The sequence below is a fragment of the Perna viridis genome, chromosome 7, assembly GCF_037379345.1.
Source record: "Perna viridis isolate PV_CMFRI_1.1 ecotype Kerala chromosome 7, ASM3737934v1, whole genome shotgun sequence".
NCBI classification, from domain to species: domain Eukaryota; kingdom Metazoa; phylum Mollusca; class Bivalvia; order Mytilida; family Mytilidae; genus Perna; species Perna viridis.
In genome coordinates, this window is record NC_142451.1 from 30,583,222 (window position 1) to 30,611,119 (window position 27,898).

A 27,898-nucleotide genomic window follows, 5' to 3' on the forward strand; every position below is an offset into this window, starting at 1 on the left:
ACTGTGTCCCTGTATCATCACTACCACAATGTATTTCAATGTTATACTTACCTGTGTTACAACAATATGTCATTCATGAATAAAGATATGCATTAACAATGAGTTGTTAATTTGCTACCTAGTACACTGGATGTGGAAGAGATTCCAATTGTAATAATGTGTTTGCAATATTTATGTAGTAACACCAGTGGGACTGTAAACAACAAATTGTACATGTCGATTTCAATATTGTTGCTAAAATAAAAAAAAAGAATATACCTTATCTCTGTTTTCATGTGTCTATGTAAGGTAAACTAAAATAAAAGTGATGTACCACAGACAGATAGTGGCTTACTAACCTGAAGTCTCCTAGTAAAGTGGAAATGTAAGTTACAGACCTGATATTACGAGGTTAACAAACAAAGTGGAAATTTGCAAAATGGTAGCCAATAAAGAGTAAAAAAAGGAATTGTAACGGTAAAATCAGATTTGAAAAAGCAGAATTCTACTAAAAACAGAAGAAAATCATCTCTGAAGTTAAATGTAATGTGAAAGTAAGTCAGGTGTATGTAGAGTGTAGTTTTAGGTAAGGTGAGTGTGAGTAAATAGTAAGGTGAGTGTAAGTAAAGTGTAAGGTGAGTGTGAGTAAAGTGTTATTTGAGTGTAAGTAAAGTGTAAGGTGAGTGTGAATAAAGTGTTATTTGAGTATAAGTAAAGTGCAAGGTAAGTGTGAGTAAAGTGTATGGTGAATGTACGTAAAGTGTATGGTGAATGTGAGTATAGTGTTATTTGAGTGTAAGTAAAGTGTAAGGTGAGTGTAAGTAAAGTGTAATATGAGTGCAAGTAAAGTGTATGCTGAGTGTAATGAAGTGAGAGTTACTGACATACCACTACTGTCACTGTCGTCAGATTTGTCACTCCTGACAACAAAACCTCCATCTTCTTCATAGCCATCTTCCATATCGCTGTCATCTTCTTTCTTGGACTTCTTACTACGTCTCTTGTATAACTCCTTCCTATCGTTGACAAGTCCAAGACCAAGCAGCTTCTCTATCACACGGGGTTTAGATCTATGGACTGTCATCATCGACATAATATTACCAACAGGATCTAAAACAGAGTTTAGATACAGCTGAAATCATTTCACTATACAATTAGCGGCAAAGACAACTGAAAAGCTTAAAACTAGTCACATATTATGCAGGTAAAAGACAACTAGTGAACTAATTTGCATTTACAACTATTTCATTTCTATAAAATTACTAGTGAAATACAGAATAGGTAAAATTCAATGCAAAACTTGAGCAATCCTAAGAGGCAGTAATCACTAAAATACTCCTAGAAGTTTTGCCTTTCCAGCCAATGTGAATAAGCTTCGAGTAGAAAGGTCTAAGAACATTTTTTTCTCTCTACAAAATGCCCCTCTTTACTTCTAATAACTAAAATTTCACTTTACTTAGAACAAGTTTTAAGTTTTTGATGACATGAAAAATGCAAAAAATCAGAATGAGAAATTATTTTAAAACAACCATTTTCCTGCTGTGACAGAACAAAGAAGCATGGAAAGATTGGGTTTTGTTCTTTTACCTGGAGATGATTTGTACTGTTCAAAAAGGCTGGTAAGCTCCTCTTCCTGTTCTTCTGTCCAGGGACCAGGTAGCTTCCTTCCTCTAAAAAAATATTGTATAATGGTTATCAATTTCATTTAACTTTTATTCCAATAAAGACATCAGTAAATTTTCTGAAAAATTCCTGATATTAAGAGAAACCAAACTGCAACTGACGGTCAATTCAATTTTTCATTCGCCTGAATATAGCTGAAATACTGCTGCTCGGCCGTTAAACCCCAATAATCAATCAATCAATATTTCGTAATTCAACATGGAGTTGTACACATTGACCAGGAATAACCTAACTCATACAGGAAGTTGGTATTGGACAGCAAGCAAATTTGAAATCAATCCGGTCATTGGGAATGGAAATAATTGTGACAAAATATGAATGGAATGATGGAAGCATGAGCAGACAAGGTGATTCAAATTTATCTTCCACATGTTGAGTATAACTTCTTCCCAATATTAACTTTTATTCAAATAGAGTTATCTTACTTTTGCAACATAGAAACAACTTTGCTTATAACAAGCCTTCCCAACACTCATGCTATAGCTCATTAATAATAATTCAGCAAATCAATACCAGCTTGTATACACTTGTCTTGTGGTATACCCACATCCCAACTAAGTATTTGGTAAAAATAGAAATCTAGACATTCTAAACCAAAACTGTTATCTCATGATATGACACACTTTATATTTAAATGAATTAAAATATCATCAAGTGGCTGTGGCAAGTAAATTCTAATGTAGAAAAAACTGTTAGAAAAGTATGATGGATGGTAAATCCAATGGACGGACATACAAATGGACTGACAATGGTAAAACAGTATACCCTCTCCTTAAAAGCAGGCATCAATTTCACAAAAACTCATTAGTTATGCTGATCGTAAATATTGATATCACAATCGAAAAAAAGCATTTTGAAATCACAACACAATAAATTTTACACTTACAACTTTTTGTGCAAAGAGTTGCAGGGCTATTATTATTACATCATTTCATATTTCTTTATGCTTTAGATACAAATGTTTTCTGTATCTAAAAACTAAGATAAGAATTGTTTTTACATGCATTTGTTTTCTTTACAGTAGTTTACCCCGGTTTTCTTTTGAGTTCCTTAGCACTAGCTACGAGGTTTTGTTTCTTTAGCTCCCTGATGATCTGTGACCTAGTTTTAGAATCATCGGTGATTCTCTCCATTATACATTCCACAATATCCTTCTCTGTTGATAAAAATACAAAACTTGAAAATCTAGGAAGCACATATGAGTTACAGACAACTACATTCACATTTGAATATGAAAGAAAAATATAAATAGTCAACAGTCTTGTGAAAAGGAGGTTTCTTTATGCAAATAAAAAGTCAATAACAAATATTCCTGAATTATACAAATGTAAATCATTACAAGTTCAGCAAGTCCTTATTATTATCAGCAAGACAGAATTTCACTTTGACTTTGGGTTCACACAACACCATGAAGTTACTTTTTGGATAGTCCTCAGACCAAGCAATGTCCTGTCTGATATAAACATGTTGTTTTGCCAAGTTTTGTAAATTCTTAGGTGAAAAATACCATTATCTTCAATAGAACTATATTCTTCAAACAAAGTCCTAAGTTCCATTTCCTGGTCTTCTGTCCACAGTACTTTCATGTTACTGAAAAGGTAAGAATACTGTTATTTTATGCTGAAAGAACAAGCATTAGGAGAGTATTGCATGGCATTACAGTCTCCTACCAGCACAGAAATCTGTTGATCAGAATAGAATGAAAACTTCATGCATACCAGTAGTTTGCTATCTAATTTTTTTGGGATCCATTAATTTTCGAAGTCCAAGGGTCATAACTCAGCAAAAAATTGGTCAAAAACAGTAATGGCCAGGTTGCAATAAAGTTGGTAAAGAGGAAATAGAAGTGTGACAGACATAAAATCCCACCCCACAATATGGGACTCCATACTGAAGTTGCCTACCAAATATCTTAAGGCTGTCATTTGTAGTTGCTGAGAAAAATAATACAAACATTTTTTCCACATTAGCCAGATAGACCTACATACACCATAGTATGGGCTGATTTGCACAAGTGCAAAACAGCCAAATATCAATGGACCACAACAAAATTCGAACATGATCTGCAACTTAATATGGTTAAGCAATGTACCAACCATCAAATGACATACGAAAAGAGTTCAAAACACACAAGACCTCCCTTGGCGAAAGTCACTGGTAGGGGACTTAGAAGCAGTTTTCTTCCTTTCCTATATAAAAGTCATTTGTCCTTTAAAACTAAACTGTTTAAAGGATATCAAAAGAATATTGGAATGAAATCTATTGAATATTTTTCTTCATAAAGTTTCCTTTCTTTATTATAGCAAAAAAATGTTGAAAAAGGCCAATAACTCCAACATGGCTTGACAGATTAAGACCAAAATTTTGAACACACATAGATCTCATTAAGCTGAACACTTTTACCCTAACAATTTGGGATATATAATCGAAAAAATACTGACTGTTCTATTTTTAGTAAAGGCGGCCATGTTTTTTGACGTATCAAAAATCCCCACATCAGTTCTATGCAGGATACCCCTAGGAACAGTTCACTAGGTTTGGTTTCAATTGGTCAAGTAGTGTCAGAGAAGAAGAGTTTTGAAAAATTGTTAACGACGACGATGGAAGCCAAGTTATGGCAACAGATAGATAAAACTGTGGGCTAAGCTCACTAAAGTATGCCTGATTCCTTACACAAGAAACCATATGGTCAAAAATATAGAAAAGCTCTCTAACAGGAAGTTAATGTTGGCAAGCCTCTATCTGTATACAAAGCTTTTCTCAAAATATCAAGCAGCTGTGATAAATAGTTGCAAGGAAAACTAATGAAAAAGGTGCTGATGGATGAGAAAAGACAGACACCATCATCACTTCCATGGAAGGTTATTAAGGAGGTACACCTCAGGTAAGGGACACAACTCTTACAAATCAATGGCACGTCTGTATTCAGCATTTTGTATCAATCTCATGTAAGTATCAAAGTAACTTGGGCTGATTTCATTCTGTTTCAAATGAAAGCTTGATAGGTGTTGCTGAAATTCAATATAATACAAGCCTATCACTGATTTCAAGAGTTATGTTCCTTACACTAGGTCTACCTCCTTAAAGTGCATACAATTAATTCTGATTAAGTTTGATTGCCTAAACCTTTACATACCTCTGATAGGAGCCATAACCTTCAATACATTCAACAGATTCTTTGCCACCTTTCCAGAACAAAATTTCCATGAACAGTTTCTTGTTCTTCTCTGCAGCTTGCACAAATTTACCAATAACATAATGAGAAAATTTGACTATCTCCTATAAAAGAAAAATGCATACACCATATTAAATAGAAGGATGGAAAAAAAATTAGAATAGTAACTTACGATCATAGAATATTAAAAGTAAAAAGAAAATGTATATCTGAAGTTAGACACAAGGTAGGCTGTTCTGGTTCTTTTTTTTTTTTTTTTTTTTTTTTAATAAAGTAGCTCTATTCATAAAATTAATGTAAATAGCTTTCTACCACGAGGACAATCATTGTACAAAAAATCAGTAAAATTTATCCAAGGCTTTTTTTTTAAGCTATCTAATACAAGTGGACAAATGGACAGTAGTATATCATATAACAGCCATCAAAAGATCCTACACATAAAACAGACAAAACCAATAAGTCACCAAATCCTTAGGTTTCAGTAAGAGAGATGTCAAGTAAACAGAAAGTTGATGTATTACAAAGCTGACATTTACATGGTACAACCCATCATGCTAAAGCTGTGTACAAAAGGAGTATATTCGCTTATATCAGTTACTGGCCTTTTTACTTGGTAAGAAATCAATGTTACCCACTATAACACAGATGTCAAACCATTTTTGATACAATCAGGAAAAGAGAATTGAGTTGTCCGTAATTTGGCACTTCTGTCAGTCATCATCATAAAAAGTTGTCTTGGATAAAAACTTGTTTTGTTCACTATTCAGAAACAATAGGTTTTATCTTAACCAAGATCGATAACATTTGTGAACCCAATACCCACTGCATGATCCAAATCCCCATTGCGCTCATTACAATAGTCTCCGTGAAACTTCTAAACAATCAGAAAACGTTATCTAAACCAGGTATGGCTTGAACCAGAAATGATTGGCAATCCATAAACAGTAGACTGTTGACTGTAAGACCTTATATTCTACCTGAAATTCTTAATCATAAAGGTAGGCGTCTATGCTATAAAGACTCAATGGCATATCATTATGTTAAAAAGACAACTGGAACCAGAAACAAAGTTTTTTTTTCCCCATGTGTCATATTCAAAGTTTTTGCATCTATCAAAGTAAGCATACATCTCAAAAAGATACAATATCCATATTGAATTGACTAAATTGATATTTAACGGACAAATTTGATACAGACCAAACAAACCAAATTTCAAATTATTTCCATGAAGGGCATAAAATAAAAATACCCCACTTTGCTAGCCAATCATTTCAAAAAGTAATATGTACAACCTTATACTGCCATTAACTAACTTGTCATGTTAAGCCTTTAAAAGTGGAGATAACAAAATTTTCAGGCCAATCATTTCAAAAAGTAATATGCATAACCTTGTACAGCCATAACATACCTTGTCATGTTAAGCCTTTAGAAGAGGAGATAACAAAATTTTCAGGCCAATCATTTCAAAAAGTAATTTACATAACCTTGTACTGCTATAATATACCTTGTAGCGTTCAGCCTTTAGAAGGGGAGATAACAAAATTTTCTGGAATACTCTAAATAGAGAGGCTTGGAACACCATTCCAATGTATCCTAAGTCAACCGATATCCTGTGTAACATCTTTATAATACAGTGGTTGGTATGTGTGGAATTCTTCTGGAAATCAGCCAACAACAGTACATAGTTCTTCAAGATATCAGCTTTACTAAATCTGAAGAAAAAGGTCCATATTTTCCTGTGATATTTAAATACAATATAACAGTAGTAACAAAGTCGAAATATTCAAAACTCATATTATTCTGTGTATTGGCAAGTCATGGTTGACTTGACTTAACATTTAGTCTTTGGTAATATCTGATACTTTGTTGTATCATAGCAGCAGACCGAGACATAAAACATCAGGCAGTAAAAACAATAGAAAAAAAACAAGCAACCTGTAGCCATATGTCCCTTACCCTCCCACAAACAATGTTGAAATGCAGAAGTCTGATAACTCCTGTAAAATTTGTGCAATTAAAATGATGACACAATATGATCAACTACAAATGGTGACTAACAATCCTACAAAATTTCAACAAAACCTGTCAAGTGGTTTCCAAGGAGTTGTATCTACAAGTGTGACTGGACAGATGCACAGATGGACACCAGTATTTCTATGTCCCTTTCCATGTAGTGGCAGGGGAAAATAACATTCCTGATTAATTTAACACATAGATAATCATTTATCTAACAAGAAGAAATCAGTGAGCCAATACCCCATTATACAGTGGATTCCGCTTAATTGCATAGCCTATTTGCCAGTAAAAATTATGCAAATAACCGGGCTATTCTTATAACCGAAATTATGATTTTACTGGAAGTGTGAGTTCAGGTAAGATGACAATACTGTGGATCAACCAGGGATATCACTGTTCGACATTTCTGATCTGGTATTTAATTGTTATAGACCTTCTCATTGTATTGTTCTTTTATCAATAAATAATAATATATATTGTGTTTGTCTTGTTTATTGACCTTCTTTACGTTGTGTGTATTTATAAGTAAAACCACGTGTTTCTCATCTATAAATAGTCAAGTAATTTCCTGACCTTTCTACGAAAGAAAATCCCATATTTCATATTTCAGCCAGGATTCAGTGTACTATTCATCAATGTTTGCAGTTGGTGGGCTTTTGAAATGGTCTGTGTGTTTTTATTCCTCTGTTCATTGTACACTTATAGTTGTGTATTATACGCGTCATTGACCTCGATATATTCCTATGAAATGTGGATAGTATGGGGCACCTTAGGGTAGTTGAATTTCATTAGACATTGTACTGAATGACTGACTTTTAATTTTCGTATGATATTTATGCCTAGTAACCCAAGCTCACTCAAAACTGTTCAGCTCATTAAATAAAATTAAATTTTTATTGATAATCATTTGTAGTCGGAAGAATTTAAATAGGGACAAAAAATACCCCAAGCCGAACCTCAAGCCGCATCATAAGGTGATGTTCGGCATGTCGTCAGAAGTCATTGTTCACCTAGGTGCTTGTTTATTTTAATGTAATTAGAAATCATTTATATTGTCTTTTATGTCCATTATTTTTTTTAATCCATTATTAACACCTCCTGATTGATGATAATCTAGTTTTTACAACAATAAATATGATTGACATATTTATGACCCGCAGGCTTAAAATAGAATTTGGGAAAACCTGTCTTTACCTGGACGAGGCAAAATTCTCTATGCAATAAACCGAAATGCACCTGCAAGGCCTATGTAAATAAGCGATTTTTTCCCTAATAGAATAATAGGAAATGGTTTTGTGCAGGAGAAAATTATGCTAATAACCAAAATATGCAATAAAGCGATATGCAATTAAGTGGAGTCGACTGTAATACCTCCACAATCCAACTTTAGTATATGGTAAAAGGAAGTTGCTGTTGCAAAAATCCAAAAGCAGTCACACAATTTGGTGTGGCTTGTATAAAAATATCAAGTGGCTGAGACAAGGGGTAGGAGAGACTTACTAATGTAGTGTGAGGCCAAAAAAATATGTCTGTTTTCTACTACCCTACCTACCCTAGTTTTTGTGCCTACCCTAAACATTTTATAGCAATTTTGGTTCAAGCACTGTTAAAGTCTTGATTGTTTCCCCATTAACTCAATATAAAATGTCTTTTGACAATTAAAATAATTTCCCAACCTACCCTATTTTTTTCATGCTGGTAGCAGGAAACAAGACAATTATTTTTTTTTGGCCTATTGGACAGACAATAATACAAAAAATACATATTTCTGACTAATTGCCGACAAGAAGCGTCAAGAAACTTGAATTAGCAACAAGAAGTTGGAATTAGCAACAAGAACCTAAAAGTACCGACAAGAGTAGACAGACTATATTTATTTGCTGCTTGAATAATAAAAAGATGAAAAAAAAAATCTTTTTTAATAGGAGAACTGAAAATGGAAGAGGATTGTAAGAAGTTTTTGTACATGCATAGTTGATTTGAATTTGCCGTGCTTAAAGTTAACCAAAGTTCAAAAATGATTGTTGTGTTTTTTTTTTTTTTAAATTTATTTTAGTTTAGTTTAAAATGAAGTAAATGTGTTTAAAAATTTTGAGGCACGTGTTTCAACTATTGAAGTCTCATCAGTAACGCTTTGTCAAAAAATAGCTGAATGATTGCATATCAATTTATTGTGGTTTTTGTGTTATACATGTGCTTAAAAGTGACCAAAATTCCAAAATGACTGTTGTTTTGTTTTTTGTTTTTGTTTTAATTTCTTGTTTTTTAATTTTAAAATGAAATAAAAATGTTTAAAAATTTTGAGGCACATGTTTCAACTATTGCAGTCTCATCAGTAATGCTTTGCCAAAAATAGCAGAATTAAATGCAAATTTAAAGGACCAAATTACTTTTTGGATTTCTTTCTTTTATAAATAAGAGAAAATAACTCTTGAACAGTAAAAGCAAATTCCATCAAAATCAAACCTGATCTTCATTTGACAGTAGATAATAACATTTTTGCATTACAGAAAGCTGCATAAGGACATTCTTTTTCTACCACCTGGAAAGTTGAAAAAAAAAAACTTCGTTATTATGAATTAAAGGGCAAATAACTCTAGAATGACAGCAGCAATTTGCATCAAAATGATAAAACATAAAATTTTATGAAATTTTCTATGTCCAAGGGACACAACTTCTGTAAAAATCATTCAACTGTAACATCATTCGAACTGAACTTGAAACTTGTCATGATAAGACTATATACCATATATGAAATCAATTGGATGAGGCATTACCAAAAAAACTCCAGAAAACATAAAATTTCATGAAATTTTCTATGTCGAAGGGCCATAACTTCCGTGAAAATCATTCAACTGTAAGGTCATTCAAACTTAACTTGTAACTTGTCATCATAAGACTTTATCCCAAATATAAAATCAATTGGATGAAGCATTACAAAAAAAGTCCGAAAAACAAAATTTCATGAAATTTTCTACGTCCAAGGGCCATAACTTATGTAAAAATCGTTCAACCATAATGTCATTCAAACTTAACTTGTAACTTGTCATGATAAGACTACATACCAAATATGAAATCAATTGAATGAGGCATTACAAAAAAAAAGTCTGGAAAACCAAGTGTGACCGATGGATTGACAGACAGACGGACAGAGTGCAAACCAAAACAAAACAACAATCATTTTGGAATTTTGGTCACTTTTAAGCATGTGTATAACACAAAAACCACATTAACATGATATGCAATTATTCCGCTATTTTTTGACAATGCGTTACTGATGAGACTTCAATAGTCGAAACACATGCCTCAAAAGTTTTAAACGCTTTTATTTCATTTTAAACTAAATAAAAATAAATTAAAAAAAACACATCAATCATTTTGGAACTTTGGTTAAATTTAAGCAAATTCATATCAACTATGCATGTATAAAAGTTTTTTTTTAATATAACTTCTTACAATCTTCTCCTTTTCCAGTTCTCCTATTAAAAAAGATTTTTTTTTTTTATCTTATCATTCAAACAGCAAATAACTATAGTCTATCTCCTCTTGTTGGTATTTTTTTAGTTTCTTGTCACTAATTCAAACTTATTGTCGCTAACTCAAAGTTTCTTGTCGCTAATTCAAGTTTCTTGTCGCTTCTTGTCACTAAATCAATTTCTTGTCGGTAATTAGTGAGACTGTTTCTGACTGTTTTCTATTGAAGACAGACAGGTTTTGACTTATAGAAAAGGGCCAATTACTTTCTTACCCACCTATGCATTTTTTACTCAAGTAGCAGTCTATAAAAATCACACAAAAGGTGATTTATGCGTGTCAAAACCCACCAAATTCGTTTTTGTTTTTGTTCAGAAACAGTTACAAATCACATAACCAGTCTTAGTTTTTCATTTGGTTGTTGCACTTTTGAGAGAAAAATCATAAAAATTGCACATGAAATTGGCACATTGTAAGGGTGATCCTTCTTGGGATGGGTACTTTAACAATAATAATTACTTGTTGACAAAAGCTTTGAAATCAAACTCCTGTTCTTCTGTGGCTACTGCTTCCATCTCTTCTTCTTCCACTAAAATTTAAAAAAAAGACATATCAAACATAAAACCTTAGGCCAAACATAACAATATGTTTGGCTGACATTCCTTACAAAGAGCTCAGAAAATGGGAAGATAGGTAGATATACAATTAAATTTCATGAACAGGCAATCAAACACAGACAAATAGAAGCATGGACAAGGGTAAAACAGTATATCCCCTACCCTTCAGAGCAGGGGTATAATACATTTTATAAATTCTGTCAGTGATTCATTAACTCATTATTACATCATTTATAATAGGATTGAACAGCTATTTTCGGTCGTTCATGCATATATGAACGGATCTCAGAGCTCCCGAACTCAATGACGGTCAATGGTCATTCATGTCACGTTTGCGAGTGAAGAGATCCATTCATACATACATGAATGACCGAAAATAGCTGTTCAATTCTTATAATTCTATCCGACAGTCAAACTTACCCTCTGCGAGCCTCAGTCGGTTATATTGATACACTGTGTTTATGTTTACGAATCAATACACACGCATTCCCTAACACATGTATTTACACATAATCATCTTAACGACAGTGAAGGCGGCATGGACGAAGTAATAGTTGGCATTGAAAAATACGAGATGTATACAATTCAACGAACGGTCAATGGTCATTCATGTCACGTTTGGGAGTGAAGAGATCCATTCATACATGCATGAATGACCGAAAATAGCTGTTCAATCCTTATAATTCTATCCGACAGTCAAACTTACCCTCTGCGAGCCTCAGTCGGTTATATTGATACACTGTGTTTATGTTTACGAATCAATACACACGCATTCCCTAGCACATGTATTTACACATAATCATCTTAACGACAGTGAAGGCGGTATGGACGAAGTAATAGTTGGCATTGAAAAATACGAGATGTATACAATTCAACAGGAATATAATTATTAAGGAAATACAACAAGAAAGAACAACAAGGTGTTTTCAAGGGTTCAGTCAGACTCAATAATAAGTTTCTTTCCCTCCCCCCGAGTTAAAAATACTCTCTGTAAACAAACTTGACCGGTAAAATCAATGTCCATGTAATAAACTATTTTTATGACTATATTACACCGTTCAATTCTTTGTCACCTTCTTTCGAACTACACGGCCGCCATATTGGTTTCAAGTTGACTGGTGTTCATGCATGTATGAATGATCTGGCGAAGCTCATGCATGTATGAACTTTTTGGCAATGACATTCTTGACCAATCAAAAACGGCTATTAGCATGAAGAATCTCATGATTAGAATTATTGCATCCTTGTTCTCTTTAATACATTCACTTTTTTTATTGTAAATTCATGTAAGTGTATTTTCAAGTGGTTTGTGCTTTTATTGAAGAATTTCATAGTTCATTGGCATGTAAAAGTGTAGACTGTAGCATATTTTCAATGAACCAGTCACCAAAATGTGACAGCAGTCAATGCCTTTACACCCTAATGAAACATCAAAATTAATCTTCTTATAACTACAGTTGAAATGTTTCTCTTATATTATGTCATCTGTATCAAACCATCCGCAAACAACATTTCAATTACATTTAATCTAATTATAGAAATGCAATACACGTAGCCCAGTCATTGTGGGTATGGCTTATATAAATAGAAAGAAATGCAATTCAATGACTCTTAAAACATCATGTGTAAACTAAAGCCTATCAATCATCCAATGAGACTAGCGTATTTTAATAACGTGCAGTAAACAAAACAACTTGGGTGTTGTTTACTTTTGAATCTAGATTACGCAGAATTTCTTTTAGTTTGAGTGACTAACAGTTTTACATCAGAGTTGCTGATTCAAGCATATTTGTTTAAAACAGCATCTAGACTTAGTATAAGCACTATTTTTCATCTACAACCAAATGTTTTTTTTGTATCTTATTTCTTCTCAGTAAATGATGATAATATTTCCACTAATTGACTCTTTGCTGGCACACCTAGAAGCACAAGTTTCTTCTCTTATTTCAAATTAAACATCAACGTTAATTATAACTGACAGATTTAACATATGATATTTTAGCCCTCATTATAATACAAAATGATGAAGAGTACTTGACACCTGTAAAACAAGGAGTTTATATTTAAAGAGTACTTGCCTTTTTTGAACTTTGATATTCTTATTTAATCATTTCTGTACTAACTTTCATTGTTTAGAGACCTTAAGAAGGTAGACTTAGGGTAAGGGACACAACTCTTACAAATCATTGGGATGTTTGTACTCAGCTTTTCACATCATTCTCATGTAAGCATCAGAGTAACTTGGATTGATTTCATTCTGTTTCAAATGAAAGCTTGATAGGCTTTAGTGAAAATGAATATGATACAAACATATCACTGATTTTAAGAGTTATCTTGCTTTCCTTAAATTGAACAAGTCTTTATAAGAATCAGGAAAAATGCATACAAAAAAACTCCCAATTTGACAATTTACTTTCAATGACAGGAGAAGTTTATTTTTTCCATTAAAATGTTAGAAAATTGTGATTTTTACTGTGTTACCATATCTTGATGCCCAGAAGACGTAAAAATGGGAAACTGAATATTTTATTAAATCATCTTTAAAAATAAAAAAAAGCTGTGATAGCTTAATATGAATATAATGAATTTAATTTTGAATTATTTAATTTTTCCTAAAAATCAGGGGTAGGTAACTTGTTTTCAATACTTCTTTTTTGTTTGTTTAGGTAGTAAGAAAAAATGTGGTATGAACATGAAGCTAAGATATCGCAGAATAGAAAACTGAAGGTTTTATTTCGATAAACGTAATACTTTTTTAGTTGTGATCATTTAAAGTAAAGTTGTCATTGTCAATAAAGCAAGTATGAGATATTGTTTCCCACCACATGACAATGTGAGATTTCAGTTAGTTGCAAATCTCTTAAATTACAGGTTTATGGAGGTAAAAACAGAGTCCGCGAAAAACTTGTTTTGCCGTCAGTCATGTGACTGGCTGGTTAGATTGTCCAGTCAGTGACACAGATATTTAGCCAGTCCCACTCATTTTCGTAAATTTACTGTTAGCGAAATTAAAATTCTTTAATGACTTTATGGTATGCCAAGTTGCTTTTCATTTTGTTGTATTGACTTGGTTGTGGAGTTATCTCAATCTGTTTTCAGAAATGACTATTAATACAGGTTTATTTATTTCCCATTTCTGCTCAAAGTCAAACTCATCACCACTGTCCATTTCCGTATTTGCTGTTTTTAAATTGTAGCTCTTGATTTTTTTCTGTTTTTGTGATCTAACGTTAAAACCACAAAAAAAAAAAAAAAAAAAAAAGTTCGAGCTACGTTTTGCAGCTATTTCCCCATGATCATCATCATCTTATATAGGCATTGTATTATTAGTCTGGGCATATGACAATTGCTTGGCTGTATGCCAGGAACGGCACCGGTAGTGTTGAATAGGCCACATTAGCAAGATGTCAACAATCTGGTACTCGATGTTAAACCGGAAATGGAATTACACAAACCAGTCAACATCTAATAACCAAACAAATAATGAAACCAACAGAGTACTGTGATGGCCATTTTTTACCGCGGCAGTCCTCGGACCATCACTCCTGATAAAAACATCAGACAACCCTGTTTTTTAACAGTCAGGACTGGCAGGACAGACAAATTTCACTTACTCTGGTATAAATAGTCAAGTCTCACTGTCAAAGTGGTGGGCTATTTTATACCATGTTTCGTCTTCTGCCTGACTCTTACAAAAACTTCTACTGAATTGCTTTTCTTTAACCATGCACAAATTTAAAACCTACTAATTAGTCCAAAATCAAAACGATTTTTGCATGGCAGTGAAAATCAGTGATGTTATACTAGGTGTGTCGGTCTTTCATAAGGCAAAAATTAAATTATTTCTAACAATAGGTAGGTAGGGTAATATTTCTATTTTTTTTAATGTAGAAACAATTTACAGTCATTCTGGCAAGCCAGAAAATTTAACATGAATAAAATTCTGTTTAGTTCTGGCAGTAACATTTTTGAGGTGCACAGTTCTTGAGGAGTTAGTAAGGATTAGAGAAACATTACAAACGATACTTCTATATTGATGATATATAACCATCTTTAATCCATAAAAAAACATCATACATGCATTTCCAAGTCTGTGCTTAATAACTCAAAATCCATAAATTTTGGGTTACCTCCCCTTGCAATAATAGTCTAAAGGTAATACCACAAGTTAACACACATAGAGTAAATGAATGTGCAAGGTAATGTTTACATAATCTCTCCCCTTTTGTTTACTTGACTTTTCAAAGTGTACGACCTATCAATATGAAAATTAATAGGATTCTAGATTTTCCAAAGGACTTTTTTCTCAATTTTACAATGTTTTAGGTATGTTGGTAAGAGAAATAGTAGAAAAAAAATGTTACACCTACTACTTAAAAACTTGTTCAACTGTTTTTTGTTGAGAATAATAATAAAATTTGTTACTCAGGGAAAGTAATTATCTAAGACATGTACTAAATTTCATAAAATCTGTATAAGAATATTGAATCTTGAATGTTCACAACTGTGATGGACAGATTGATGGTGGGATTTCCAGTTTTATCTATGGCAACTTCTAAGATGAGGGAAAAATTGCCAAAAGCTTGCCTAATTTGAATTATTCATATACATACCATCATCTCCACCATCTTCATACTCTTCTATTACATTCTGTGTAGTATGATAATCTCTTGATATCCCTAAAAACAAGAAACATTCAGTACAATTTTATCAAAACCAGAAGGCTTTATATGAAACTTTGCAAATCTTCTTTAAGTGACAAATATAAAATGTACAGAATAATATAACATATAACCCATTCACTAAATTTTCACATTATATGTTGTATTTTTTTTTTATTTTTGTGATGGCTCCTTTTCTCAATCATACCACTTTCACTTAAAGGCAGTGTTAGAAACTGAATTTTTTTTCAACATAGACCAATTATGATTTTACATTGACAGCACTGTACATTTTAAAGCAACTTGAGTCAATTTCATCATTAACCTGCTTGATTTCACACAGGCTCGGTCTGTAGGTCTATTGCTAATTTCTTTTCACTGAAAAGATCTTGAAGGGGTTAATCCTTCAAAACGAAAACACATGTGAAGTGTTTTTTCATATGGAAACTTGAAAAAATTTTAATTGCCATCAAACTTATAGCTATTCAAGTCACCTAATAATCAAAGTCACTGTTAAATATTACATGATGCTAGACGATAAACCCAACAAACAACGGAACCAAAATGATGTGAACTTTCTTGTGTTCACTACAACTGGTAAATATTCCCACCAGTATCATACCTTATAAGGATGCTGAGAACTTAATTCATCAACACTGTCGAAGGGAAGGGAGTCGCGGAACATTCTGACAGGCAGTGAGAAAAAATCTATTGCATCTCTGCTCTTGAGGTGCCGTTATTGTATTATTTATTGATAAGAAATGATCAAACAACCTTATCAATAGTGAAAAAATGATAACTTTCTAAATAGTCAAGTACCTTCTTGTAGTGGTCATGAAAAATCTTGAAACCTCTTGAGAAATATTGTAATTAATTGGAGGAAGTGGCTTCTTGTTACTCATTAAAATTTACTACCACATAATAATACAGAGTACATAAAAATCCTGTTTTAGAAACTAGATATTGAACATAAAAGGCACACAGCTGCAAAATTCATCACACCTTCAACTAAAATAGAATAGGTTGGGCCAGGAAAACTCAATTCTTCAAAAGGACAACTTTGTGTTATGAAAATGCTGAGAATCTTCTGTATTGTAACTTCAATAATTGTGATACATGGATTCAGCTATCAGTGCCCAAAGGATTGTTCATGCCATGGTTTTAATCTAGACTGTTCAAAACTGAACCTGACAAATGTTCCCGTAGCTTTGCCAAATATATCTAGAGAGCTCAAATTGGTGTATAACAACATCAAGAACATAGCAAGAGACTCGTTCAGGGAACTCGTTTTGTTACGTAGACTATATCTAGGATTTAATTTTTTAACAATCATTAAGGAAAATGACTTTGTTGGACTAAAAAATTTACGAAACCTAGACATTAGTTTTAATCAGCTAGAAACAATACACAAGAATGCATTAAGACCAATGACGAACCTGAAAGATGTTGATCTTCAAGGTAATAAACTTACCAATATTGATGGAATACTAAGTGGTCTGTCTATGGTAGACAGAATTGACCTATCAAAAAATCAATTTACAACAATAAACAGGGACTCATTTAAAGGCATAAAAAATCTACGTCACCTTGTGATTCGAGAAAACAAAATTTCTGAAATTGATCTGAAAGCTTTTCATGATAATCCCCTGTTGTCAAGCATTATGTTAACAGGAAATCCAATTGGGAATGTTGATGGACTCTTTGAACAAAATGCCATCTTGACATTCTTTGAGCTCACTAACTGTTCTTTGAAGACATTTCCTAAAGGTTTACCACAAATGACGGGATTTCTTTATCTTGACCAAAACCATTTAACTTCTATTACTCGTAAAGAAATAGAGAATAATAAAATGCTTATCAAACTTCACTTATCAGAAAATGCTATCACAACTATTGAAAAGGAAGCATTTACAGTGTTAAACATGTTGTCCGAACTTTGGCTAAGTTTTAACTCACTCACAGAAATTCCACTGATACCAATAAGTACAAAGTTACTTTACCTTGACGAGAATAACATTGAAGTGATTAGCAAGGAGAATTTTCCAAATGGATCCAGACTGGAAACTTTGTCCATACAAAGCAATAAAATTTCGTCAATAGACAATGGCACATTTGAATATTTGCCAAATTTAACAAAACTGTTTCTTGGTGGAAATGATATTACCAATATCCCTGATTTAGTATTTCAACCCATGCCCTCCTTGAAAGAACTTGGCTTAACAGGTATGGATTTAAATTTCATTGATGAATATGCTTTCAATGGCCTTTCAGATTTAGAAGTATTAAGCTTAGCTTTTACTGCTATAGATGACATTGCGCTACAAGGTAACATATTCAAGCCTTTAAAAAAATTGAAATTTCTAGATCTTCAAGAAAGTCCTGAACTTGCCGAGAAAGTTATTAATTCTAATCAAATGTTACAGTCACTTTTCACTGTCGAGGAACTTAATCTGAAAGACAATGGCTTAGAAAACTTGAATTCTGCCATTATGAAATACATGCCTAGGCTATTTAACTTAAAACTGGAAGGTAATAAGTTTCATTGTGATAGGAGCATACTATGGCTCTGGAAATGGATTGAAATGGAAGCATATAAATTTGAAAATGCAGATGAACTTCAATGTGACTCACCACCTGAGCTCCAAGGAAACCCCATAATAGGTATGAGGGTAAAACAATTCGTGCCAACAACTTTAAAACCACTTATTTTATCTACTAAAGGACAGCATTTGCATACAACAAAAGCACCTATTATCATTTTTAACTCAACCCACTTAGAAAATGGATCTTTAGAAAGACAAAACAACACAAACTCAGAAGCAGAAGCTAAGGCTACTGAAACAACAATGATATATGTGCCAAACAAGATTGACAGAGCAAAACTGCCGAACTTGGGCAAGGACGGTGATTATGAAGGAAAAATCAATAATATTCTTATCATAACAGTTGTAGCAACAATTGCAGTGGTACTTTTTGCTGTTATTGTGACCACTATTTCATGCTTGAAATGTGAACGTAAAAAGGAAGCTAGTTTTAACCGAACCGATACTTTTCCTGACAATGATGTGACATTTTATGTTATTAGCGATGAAGCACCTCCCCTTCCACCTCCTAATCCTGGGCGTAGGGATCGTGTATCCGTAAGCTCAACAAGGGACATAACTGATGAAAAAGTTTTTACAATAGACAATGATAGTTAACCAAAAAAAAAAATCTTAGAACATTGAATTCATGTATGTACTGTATGTGATACGTGATATTTGTATATTTATTTTACAAGATAAAAGTTAATTTCTTACCACTTCTAGTTACATAAGAGCCATTGAAATTATTGTGATCATGAGTTTAAGACAACATTCACTTATTGTAAAAACTGAGTCATTTATTTCTTCATAAAATCATATCCCAAATTCTTTTAAAAGGTAATAAAGTAAATATCAAAACCTGCCCCAACAAATAAAATTGATTTAAAAAAAGCATTGTCAAACCAGTCTTAAGTTACACAGCCAAATGTGCCAAATGTGCCACATGTGATAATCATATGGTGCTCCATTCATATAATAATCATATGTTAATTTTGGCTTGAAAACATATGACAATCATGTTTGTGAAAAAGATATATGATAATCATGCGATTATCATATGTAAAGCAAATCATAGGATTATCATATTGTGCTCGATTTATGATAATCATTCTGATGTGTGGCATATTTGTCAGTGTACCTTCCGTGTGAGAGCAAAATCATGGTTATATAAGACAGGTGGTCTTTACTTACAGGTTAACTGATTATTATACAGAGTAGATTCCCTTTAATTGCAATTAACAGGAATGTGCAACTAACAGATATTAACCTTTCAGAGGAAAATACCTAAAATTTTTAATGTTTAAATTTAACTTTTATCATGTCATATTAATAACCATTTTATCTACTGTTAAAACATATTACAAATATTCAGACTTTAAAGCAATATTTTATAAAATAAGGTCATATTTCAAGGCAAATTCCTGAAAAAAAGGTATTTTTTTGAAATTTTTAGGACATTTATTCCACTTATAATAAGGGCATATATCTACTGAAGCAAAATACAAAATTTAAGAGAAAACAATGTGTACACACCTTCACAGGGATGAATCCAGGGTATCAGGATAACAAGGGTGAAGTGAGGCATAAAGTTTTTTTTCGGATTGAAATCAAGATTTCATGCCAAAATTATTCGTTCCTATTTTAGGGCATCCATAATCCAAGGCTCATACAAAACTTGTAGTGTAAGTTTTTTACCAAAAAAATCAGGACTTTTTAAGGATTTTGAGGCTTTACTTTAATGAAGAAAATAAAGACTGCTCCAAAAAATGTATACTAAGGTTTCAAGTCAAAACAAGCATCACTGCATTAAAAATTGGAAAAAAAAACAAAAAAAAACTGTGAACATTGCCCACTAAACTTATACCCCGCTTTAAAAAATTAAATAGTCACTGCAATTTTTTTTTTAAATGATTGTTACAATAACAATACCTAATGTACTAAGCAGAATTTGCAATTACACCTTTGCACAGCTAATGTCTTCCATTACACAGAAAAACAACAAGAAGCAAATTCAAATTTAGGTTCATAGCTTGTACCATGTAATTACAGCTTTACTTACTTGGTAGGTTGGCCATGAATATTTCCCTCAGAGACATGAATTCTTCTTCAGGTGAAATGTCTTGGGCACCAAAGTTATCCCTCTCTGGCCAAATCTCCCTGAATAGGAAACAGAAATTAATTTAAAACCTAAAAAAATGGTGAGCAAAGGTTAATAATGTGATCTAGTGAAAATCAGAGAAACCTTGTAATCAGATAAAAATTAAAACTGATAGACTTAAAGGTGAAAAAAGATTTTGGAACAGACCCTTTTATGCAGCATGCTTAATATACACTTCTGCAAGGATAATTCTTCGGCAAATGTCATGCATGCTCAGTGGCTGAACATTAGAGGTTCTATTGACTTGACTTGATTGATTGATTATGGCAGATATTCCATGTATTTCAGGACAAGAACAATTGACCAATCGAACAGATCCTTCTTTGTATCTGAATGACATGCCGAGCTAGCTCCAAGAGGTACATCTGTATGCATGCCACCTCACTTGGACACATTATTCTGACTTCGAGCTACACAGTTATCACTCTATTTCCCTAATACTTGCTTTGTGGAGAAGCAGTGACTTCCAATTCTAAAGTCTTTGGTGTGACTGCGCCAAGGATCAAACCCATGACCTCTCTCAGTCAGGACTAGCACAGTAACCTGAGACTACCAAGGTGGTTATCATTGACTTGAAAATTGAACCAATGGCAAGACCAATGCAAACTGTGGTATACCATTTTATATTTAATAGTCCCAGTCTTTGAATCCAAAGTGGTAACCGAAAGAGCATGTTCATAAATCAAGACTAGACAGGGAAAATAGACATACATAACAAATGACAAAAAAAAACCCAACTTAAATAACACATTCAAAGAAAAAAAAGTAAATGGGTAACATGGATTTCACTAAAAACTGGGAGCATGGACCAGGTGCACCTGCAGGGTATGCATCCTATTTTATTAGAACATCCATTGAGTTTTAAAAATAAGAAGTCATTTCTGGGGTAGATGAATTAGAAAAGGAAAACTATGGTAAAAATTGATGAAGGATTAATTCTAAAATTTTCATCTACTTGTAACAGACAGAAAGAAGTGTTATTATATCACTTTTCAATTTCATTGTCCAAGGGATAATTAAATAACATCAATTATTGAAGACATAATGAAAGTTAAACAGAAGAGTCTGCAAGAGAAAGTTCATTCCATAAGATTCTGGAAAACAAAAGTTAATCAATCCCATAAGAGCAATCTATTAATTAAAAATATTACGTCAGGACAGAAATTTTACCAAAAACACAGGACACTCATTGGCTGAATAATACTTCTTCCCACAGGATATAGCTGATTGAAAACTAACAGAGCTTTAACCACAATGATGTTGAATAATTAAAAAACATTTAAAAATATTATGCACACTATCACGATGATTTTTTTTTTTAATTAGTGGTAAGTGGATCCCATTAGTAGACTCCCTCATAGCCATATTTTTAATGTACTAATTGACAGAAGAAACTGTAACAGAAATTTGAGACTAACTGTGCACATGACCATTGACACTTTCTCATATTTGAATTACTTGCTATTGATGTATATGAAATTACATCCAGTCTCTTTAATATCTGAATGGATAAATCACTTATCTGCATTAAACAGACCTGATTTTAGAAGGTCAACAAACAGAGCTGACTTGGCAATATCAGAAGTAATTGTATCCAGAGAGAAAAAACAAGACATGACAGGCTGAGCCATGCTAAGAATACCTCTAATCAAACATTTCTGTCAAATCAGGAAAGTAGATGAGGAAGGAGGTAAGAAAAAGGGATACATGGTATAGTCATCAAGCAAAAGAAATATACCACGTCTAAGAATTTCTTCCCATAGAAGTTAAAAATCTGCGACAAAAATTTTCCATTATGCATTACATAAAAAGTGGGTCAGAAAATACGACAGAAATGGCCGCATTTCATTAAACAGGAAGTAGATGTCCAGCAGGCCTAAAATCAGCTCCTAAAATATGGGGCCTGGACCTGATGCTAGATACCAAATTTCAAGAAACTGAGATTAGTAGGTGCTGTGAAAAGTGTTCGAAAATAATTTCCCTACCTGCTTGCCTGCCTGCATAACATTCACCATAAAATAAACCGAATTTCACTATGTGAAATTTGGCCAAAAAGTACTGTAAACATAAAGTAGAAAAGTGAGAAAACTGCAAAGGTGAGACATGGTACAAGTCTTCATGCAAAAGCAATATACTAAATATTAAAGCATTCCTTCAAATAGAACTGAAGAATCTCTTAAAGAAAAATGAAATGGACAGACAAACTGAGGGATGGACAAGGTGATGGCATACAGAATTGGAAGATAAACTAATCTCTTACCCAAAACAAACATAATTCAATGGACTGTTAATTTTAACACAAAATAAGTGGGCTTGTACTAAGAATTAAGACGATCCTGCATTTGTCAGCCTAGTAAGAACTACTCAGTTTGATGTTTATTCATTTTAACAAAGTAACATTTTCTGATTAGAAGTCAACCACTAAATTGTCTAGACCAAGCATATTCAACCTTGCATGATTATAAAAAAAATGATCTTATTTTCAATTATATTATGGTCAATTATGACACAATACAGGTCACTTACTGGCAAACAATCTTGAAAATGGGATGAAAATAAAGGATTAAGAACCCAAAGTATATTTCAATCAAGACTACATTTTTATCATCTACTTACAGTTGGTAATTAAAAAAGGGTAAATATAAAAATATTAAGAGGCAACTAGATCATTAGGGAGTACTGTATTATTTTTTTACGCCAAACAAGCATGACCTATTGCAGTGAAACTAGACCTGTCATTCCTAACCATAAAATAAATATGCTAAAGCATCTTATTCATCCTTGTAAATCCAGGGGTGCCTCCATCCCCACCTTCATCACCCCTGGGTCATTTAGCATGGCATCTATTGTTTTACTTAGAGCCTGTAACAATTCTTGAGTTAATTTTTATAATTATATTCATTGGAGACATAACAAAATGTGAAATGTTTGTTTTTTTGTTTGTTGGGGTTTAACGTCCGAGCAGCAATATTTCAGCTATATTCAGACAATGAACATGAAATGGATGATATAATGAACATGAAATGAAAAAAAAAGGATGGGTCACAAGGATAATAGGGTCGACAAATTTTGATTGCCACTGGAAAAAGGGGGGATGGGTAAGATCGGGCAATTTAGCTTCCTGTGGCGGAGCGCAAAGGTTCCTACTCCTATTGAATACCACAGCAGGGTTCTTTAACGTGCAAGGAACGTGGAATCTTTCCCAACACGGTGCACCACTATGGTTTGCGGTCAGGTTTTCCGTATTATAGCCTGACAACCCCAGCATGTAATACGCCAGGGGTACCCCATTCCACCACCTGGGGCACACATCCCAGTTGCTCTGTGGGCAGAGCGCCTAGCCCCCGGCTAGGTTTCTGAGCACTATTTAGTCGCCTTTTACGACAAGCTTAGCGCTGCTGCAGGCCTATTCTTTTTACACCCGGACCTGCACGGGGCAAAATGTGAAATGAGATGATCACTATGAAATTTGTTATTTTTAAAGTTGAGAAATATTCTTCTATATAAATGGAAAGGTTAACCTGAAATATGAGAATGAAATATTTTCATAATTGCGACAGGGTTCTTGACAAAAGTAAATCGTACTGAAAAATGTGATGGAACAAATCAGCATGAGAAATACAAACTTGTAGAAAACAAGAAAAGAGTGCCAAATGACTCAGAGGTGATGGAGAAGTAGATACAGACGAACATGTGGCAATCTATTCCAACTATTCCATATAGATTGGTTTATAGATTTATCACACTCAAACATTGTATTTATAGTTAAATACCAATCAATATAATTTCAGACAGTGCCTATAGTAGAGGTGATTCATGGTGCAGAAAAACCCAGCAAAGAAATGATTTTTAGTCTTCATATGGTATATTTTTACTGCAGTGATAGTGCTCTATGTATTCAGATCTGTATTTTTAAGAAAACCATACATTCATCTTTTAACATATTTCAACTGAATCAGGAAAGATAACTCTTACAAAGTGCCAATTCTAAACACAACCTACATAATTTTTATCTAAATTAAAGAACCTTATTGAGCACGCTCACATACCCCACGCGTCCCAATGTTGGATACTCAAGTAAATTTGTTTGTAAGAGAAATTCATGTAGAAGGACCCCGATAAAAAAAGGAATAAGGTTGTTTTTTAGGCTTTAGACCTTTATCTTGTAACTGAATTCTGTTACTCAGAATGGTAGTTTCAAACTCCAGACTCTGATTTCTTTGAGTTTTAGTTAATCCAAAGTAAATATCATCGTAACGGAACAAAACGTACACTTTTACTGTAACTTATCATTGGAGTGGAACCAACTACAAACTTGTCCTGTAACTTGTCATAATGAATTTCTGTACTAAAAATCATGTCAATATCTGCAAGAGTTTAGAAAAAAAGTCAGGAAAACTTTTTTCTGTTAATTTTGCTAAGTTCAAGGCGCATAATTTCAGTAACAATCATCAGAGTGGAACGAAACATTAACTTGACCTGTAACATATCATGGTGAACTTACATACCAAAAATCATGTCAATATCTGCAAGTGTTTAGAAAAAAAGTCTGGAAAACTTATTTTTGTGAATTTTGCTAAAATCAAGGCCTGTAATTTCGGAAAAAATCATCGGAGCAGAATGAAAGTTAAACTTGACCTGTAACATATCAAGATGAACTTATATACTGAAAATCATGTCAATATCTGCAAGCGTTTAGATTTTGGAAAACTGATGATGGACTGACGGACAGACGGGTAAAAAACATACCCTTTGCATATAAAAATGCAACAAAGGAATGACAAACTAAAGCTTGTCACGTTGGCTGTAACTGTTTCTGAATTTGAAATATAAGTCAATTACCTAGGTTTTGACCATGCATGAATCACCTACTACATGTATCAGATTTTCAAAAAACTACAACTTAAATACTTTCTCCTCATAAACTGCCCCTTAATTTGCAAGTATACTTCACATAAGTTATATGATATCATTATTTTAGGCATTGTTTGTGTTCATGGTAAAAAACATGATATATCACTCAGGTTACATTGATGTTTAAGTGCTAAAAATCACACCCAGTATAATTATCCAATGACAAAATACAGGAAGTCTGAATCATAAATGCTCCTTATTCTGGAAAAGTCAATAGTTATTGAAGTCCTTTGCATAGACTTGAGTCTCATGATTTTTAATTATATCTTAACAATCCAACACATCCACCACAATTGAATTTGATACAAATGAAACAAGCATTTCCAGCAATCCCAACAATAGAAATTGCAATAAAATATTCATATTGTGTAGATGATTTTGCCTAAACCTTTCCTGGCCTTCTCACACCTAACATTATGCGAAAATTGGTGAAATAATGTAAATATACAGTTAAACTAAGAATCATAACATAAAATCTAAATTTTGAAAATGGGGTGCTTTTGTGAAAGAATACCATCCTTCTATCAGTACTTTGATCTACTGTTAGTCCAAATTTGAAGCGATTGGGCACACTCCTATGTGTAGTAAAGAAAAAATAATATAACAGTTAATGTATCCATGTTTGTTTCTTAGGGAACAGATATATGTTTTTTTTTACCTAATATCATATACTTAACCAGTGATTGGGGTTACTGTGCGCTATGCGCCATAGTCACATTTCCTCTTAGAATAGCATACTGTGTGACGAATGTGTTGCGTCATATGCGCACATTAAGTTTTCATCATTGATGATGGAGTGTTGCCCACTACTTGTGACAGTAAAAAAGGCATGAACGTGTCTTTTAACAATGTTATTATTAGCTGAAGGCAGATGCTTTGATCGCCACGTTTTCGAGGGGATTTGAAAACCGGGGAATGAAATGGTACTTAGTCGATTTTTAGATTACATATTCTTGATCACGTACGCGTTTGAGAGAACAATAAACCTTGTTTTAACAAATAAAAATAAGTTGATAATATCAGAAAAGCGTGGACTGGCGGTCCCATATAAAATTGAAAATGCCACCAAAGACATTTTTAAGCTAGACCCAAAACAGAAGAAATTATGTTTTTCAAAGCCCCAAAAAATATTAATGATGGTAATTACCAGAATCAAACTGCAATTGTTGTAGAAACTAACTTGGCAGCTGGACACAGTTATGAACCCCTATTAAAAGTATTGATAATGGTGGAGACATATTACTTGGTCCTGAACTACCCCCCAAAAAAATCCAAAATCTGATTGCAGCCAAACAAAAAAAATAGATTCTTTCCTATCATTTGTAATAAACTAATAATAGCCAAGTTAGGGTCTAACTGATGGTGGGTCTGTGGACTATGATAAAAGGCTAGACAATACATTAGTATAAAAACTCAAACAACAGAAAAGAAAAGTGATTTAAGGTGACAATTAATTGACACATTAATTGTTAACTCTTAATAAACATTTGATCTGCAGTGTAAATTAAAGTTTGTTTATGCTACATTTGGTCTTCAATATCTATGTCTCACCGGCCTTAGCTGCTATTCCAAAATTTGTCCCATGTTTTTTTTTTTAGAATGGCCAATTGAAATTGAAAATGTCCCATTGAATTGAAGGGTAAGGGGGCCATGGTCCAATTGGCAAAATTTAATCCCAATCACTTCTTAACAGTTGTCTAATTCTAATATAACTATCCACTATGACCCAGATATTATTTATATATTTTTTTTTCACAATAGAGGTATTTTTCCAAGAAAAATTGTTATTTTCATATGAGTACAGCAAATATTAATATGGAAGGAGCATTAGCGAGGTCCTATATATGTAGAATGTAAGACCAGAGCTATGAATGGCTAAAAAATATTCTGACAGAAGTCAAAATTTGTCGACACGGAAGTAGACGATAGTGCAAGTGGGGAGATGCTGTTTTGTCGTTTAATACGTCAATGGATGCGATTTTATATTTATTCAATTAAAAGTAACAGTGGATAGAAATAAATACGAGAAGTCAAAATAGGGGCAAATGCATATTTTACTGTTTTTTCTTTTTCTACCCACCCTAGCAACATAACAGTGCACATTAACCAAAAAGCTCCTTCCATCAATGTTATAGCCTTAATTAAAAATTAGGAAACTTTCGTTAAGGATACCCTATAAAACAAAAATGTTAACTTTCATTGAATTCTGTAGAGCAGTTTCTGAGGAGAAGATTTTTTAAAATAATAACATTAAAAACAGCAAAAAACTTCCAAAAAGGGCAATAACTCCAATAAGGCTAAATAGATTAAAATGAAAATTTGACCGCAGATAGATCTCATAATGCTGAACACTTTTAGCCCGTCAGAATTTGGCTAAACCTAACGGTTTTGGAGATATATGCGAAAAACTACTGTCTGACCCCCTACATTCTATTTTTAGTAACAGTGGCCATGTTTTTAAACGGATCAAAAATCCCTACGTCAGTTCTATGCAGGATACCCCAAGGAACATTCATACCAAGTTTGGTTCAAATTGGTCAAGTAGTTTCAGAGGAGAAGAGTTTTGAAAAATTGTTAAAGACGACGACGGACGCCAAGTGATGGCAATAGCTCACATGGCCTTCTGCCATGTGAGC

The 27,898-nt window shown here is 33.1% G+C and overlaps 2 protein-coding genes across 2 annotated transcripts in view; one reads left to right on the top strand and one right to left on the bottom strand.

Moving 5' to 3' along the window:
* The window catches only part of LOC148612247 (protein timeless homolog), a 58,142-nt gene that overhangs the window by 6,809 nt on the left and 23,435 nt on the right, over positions 1 to 27,898 (bottom strand). Inside the window, exons 17-25 of the mRNA XM_088593507.1 lie at positions 20,250 to 20,347; positions 15,558 to 15,623; positions 10,847 to 10,916; positions 6,342 to 6,549; positions 4,799 to 4,941; positions 3,170 to 3,252; positions 2,692 to 2,818; positions 1,567 to 1,649; positions 868 to 1,089 (exon numbers count right to left, since the gene is read on the bottom strand). Of these exons, the coding sequence (XP_088449633.1) occupies positions 868 to 1,089; positions 1,567 to 1,649; positions 2,692 to 2,818; positions 3,170 to 3,252; positions 4,799 to 4,941; positions 6,342 to 6,549; positions 10,847 to 10,916; positions 15,558 to 15,623; positions 20,250 to 20,347 (1,100 nt within the window). The remainder of the gene's footprint in view (positions 1 to 867; positions 1,090 to 1,566; positions 1,650 to 2,691; positions 2,819 to 3,169; positions 3,253 to 4,798; positions 4,942 to 6,341; positions 6,550 to 10,846; positions 10,917 to 15,557; positions 15,624 to 20,249; positions 20,348 to 27,898) is intronic.
* LOC148612248 (uncharacterized) lies at positions 16,544 to 18,903 on the top strand. The gene has a single exon (XM_088593508.1). It carries the CDS (start codon positions 16,673 to 16,675, stop codon positions 18,803 to 18,805), a length of 2,133 nt encoding a protein of 710 aa, XP_088449634.1. The 5' UTR covers positions 16,544 to 16,672; the 3' UTR covers positions 18,806 to 18,903.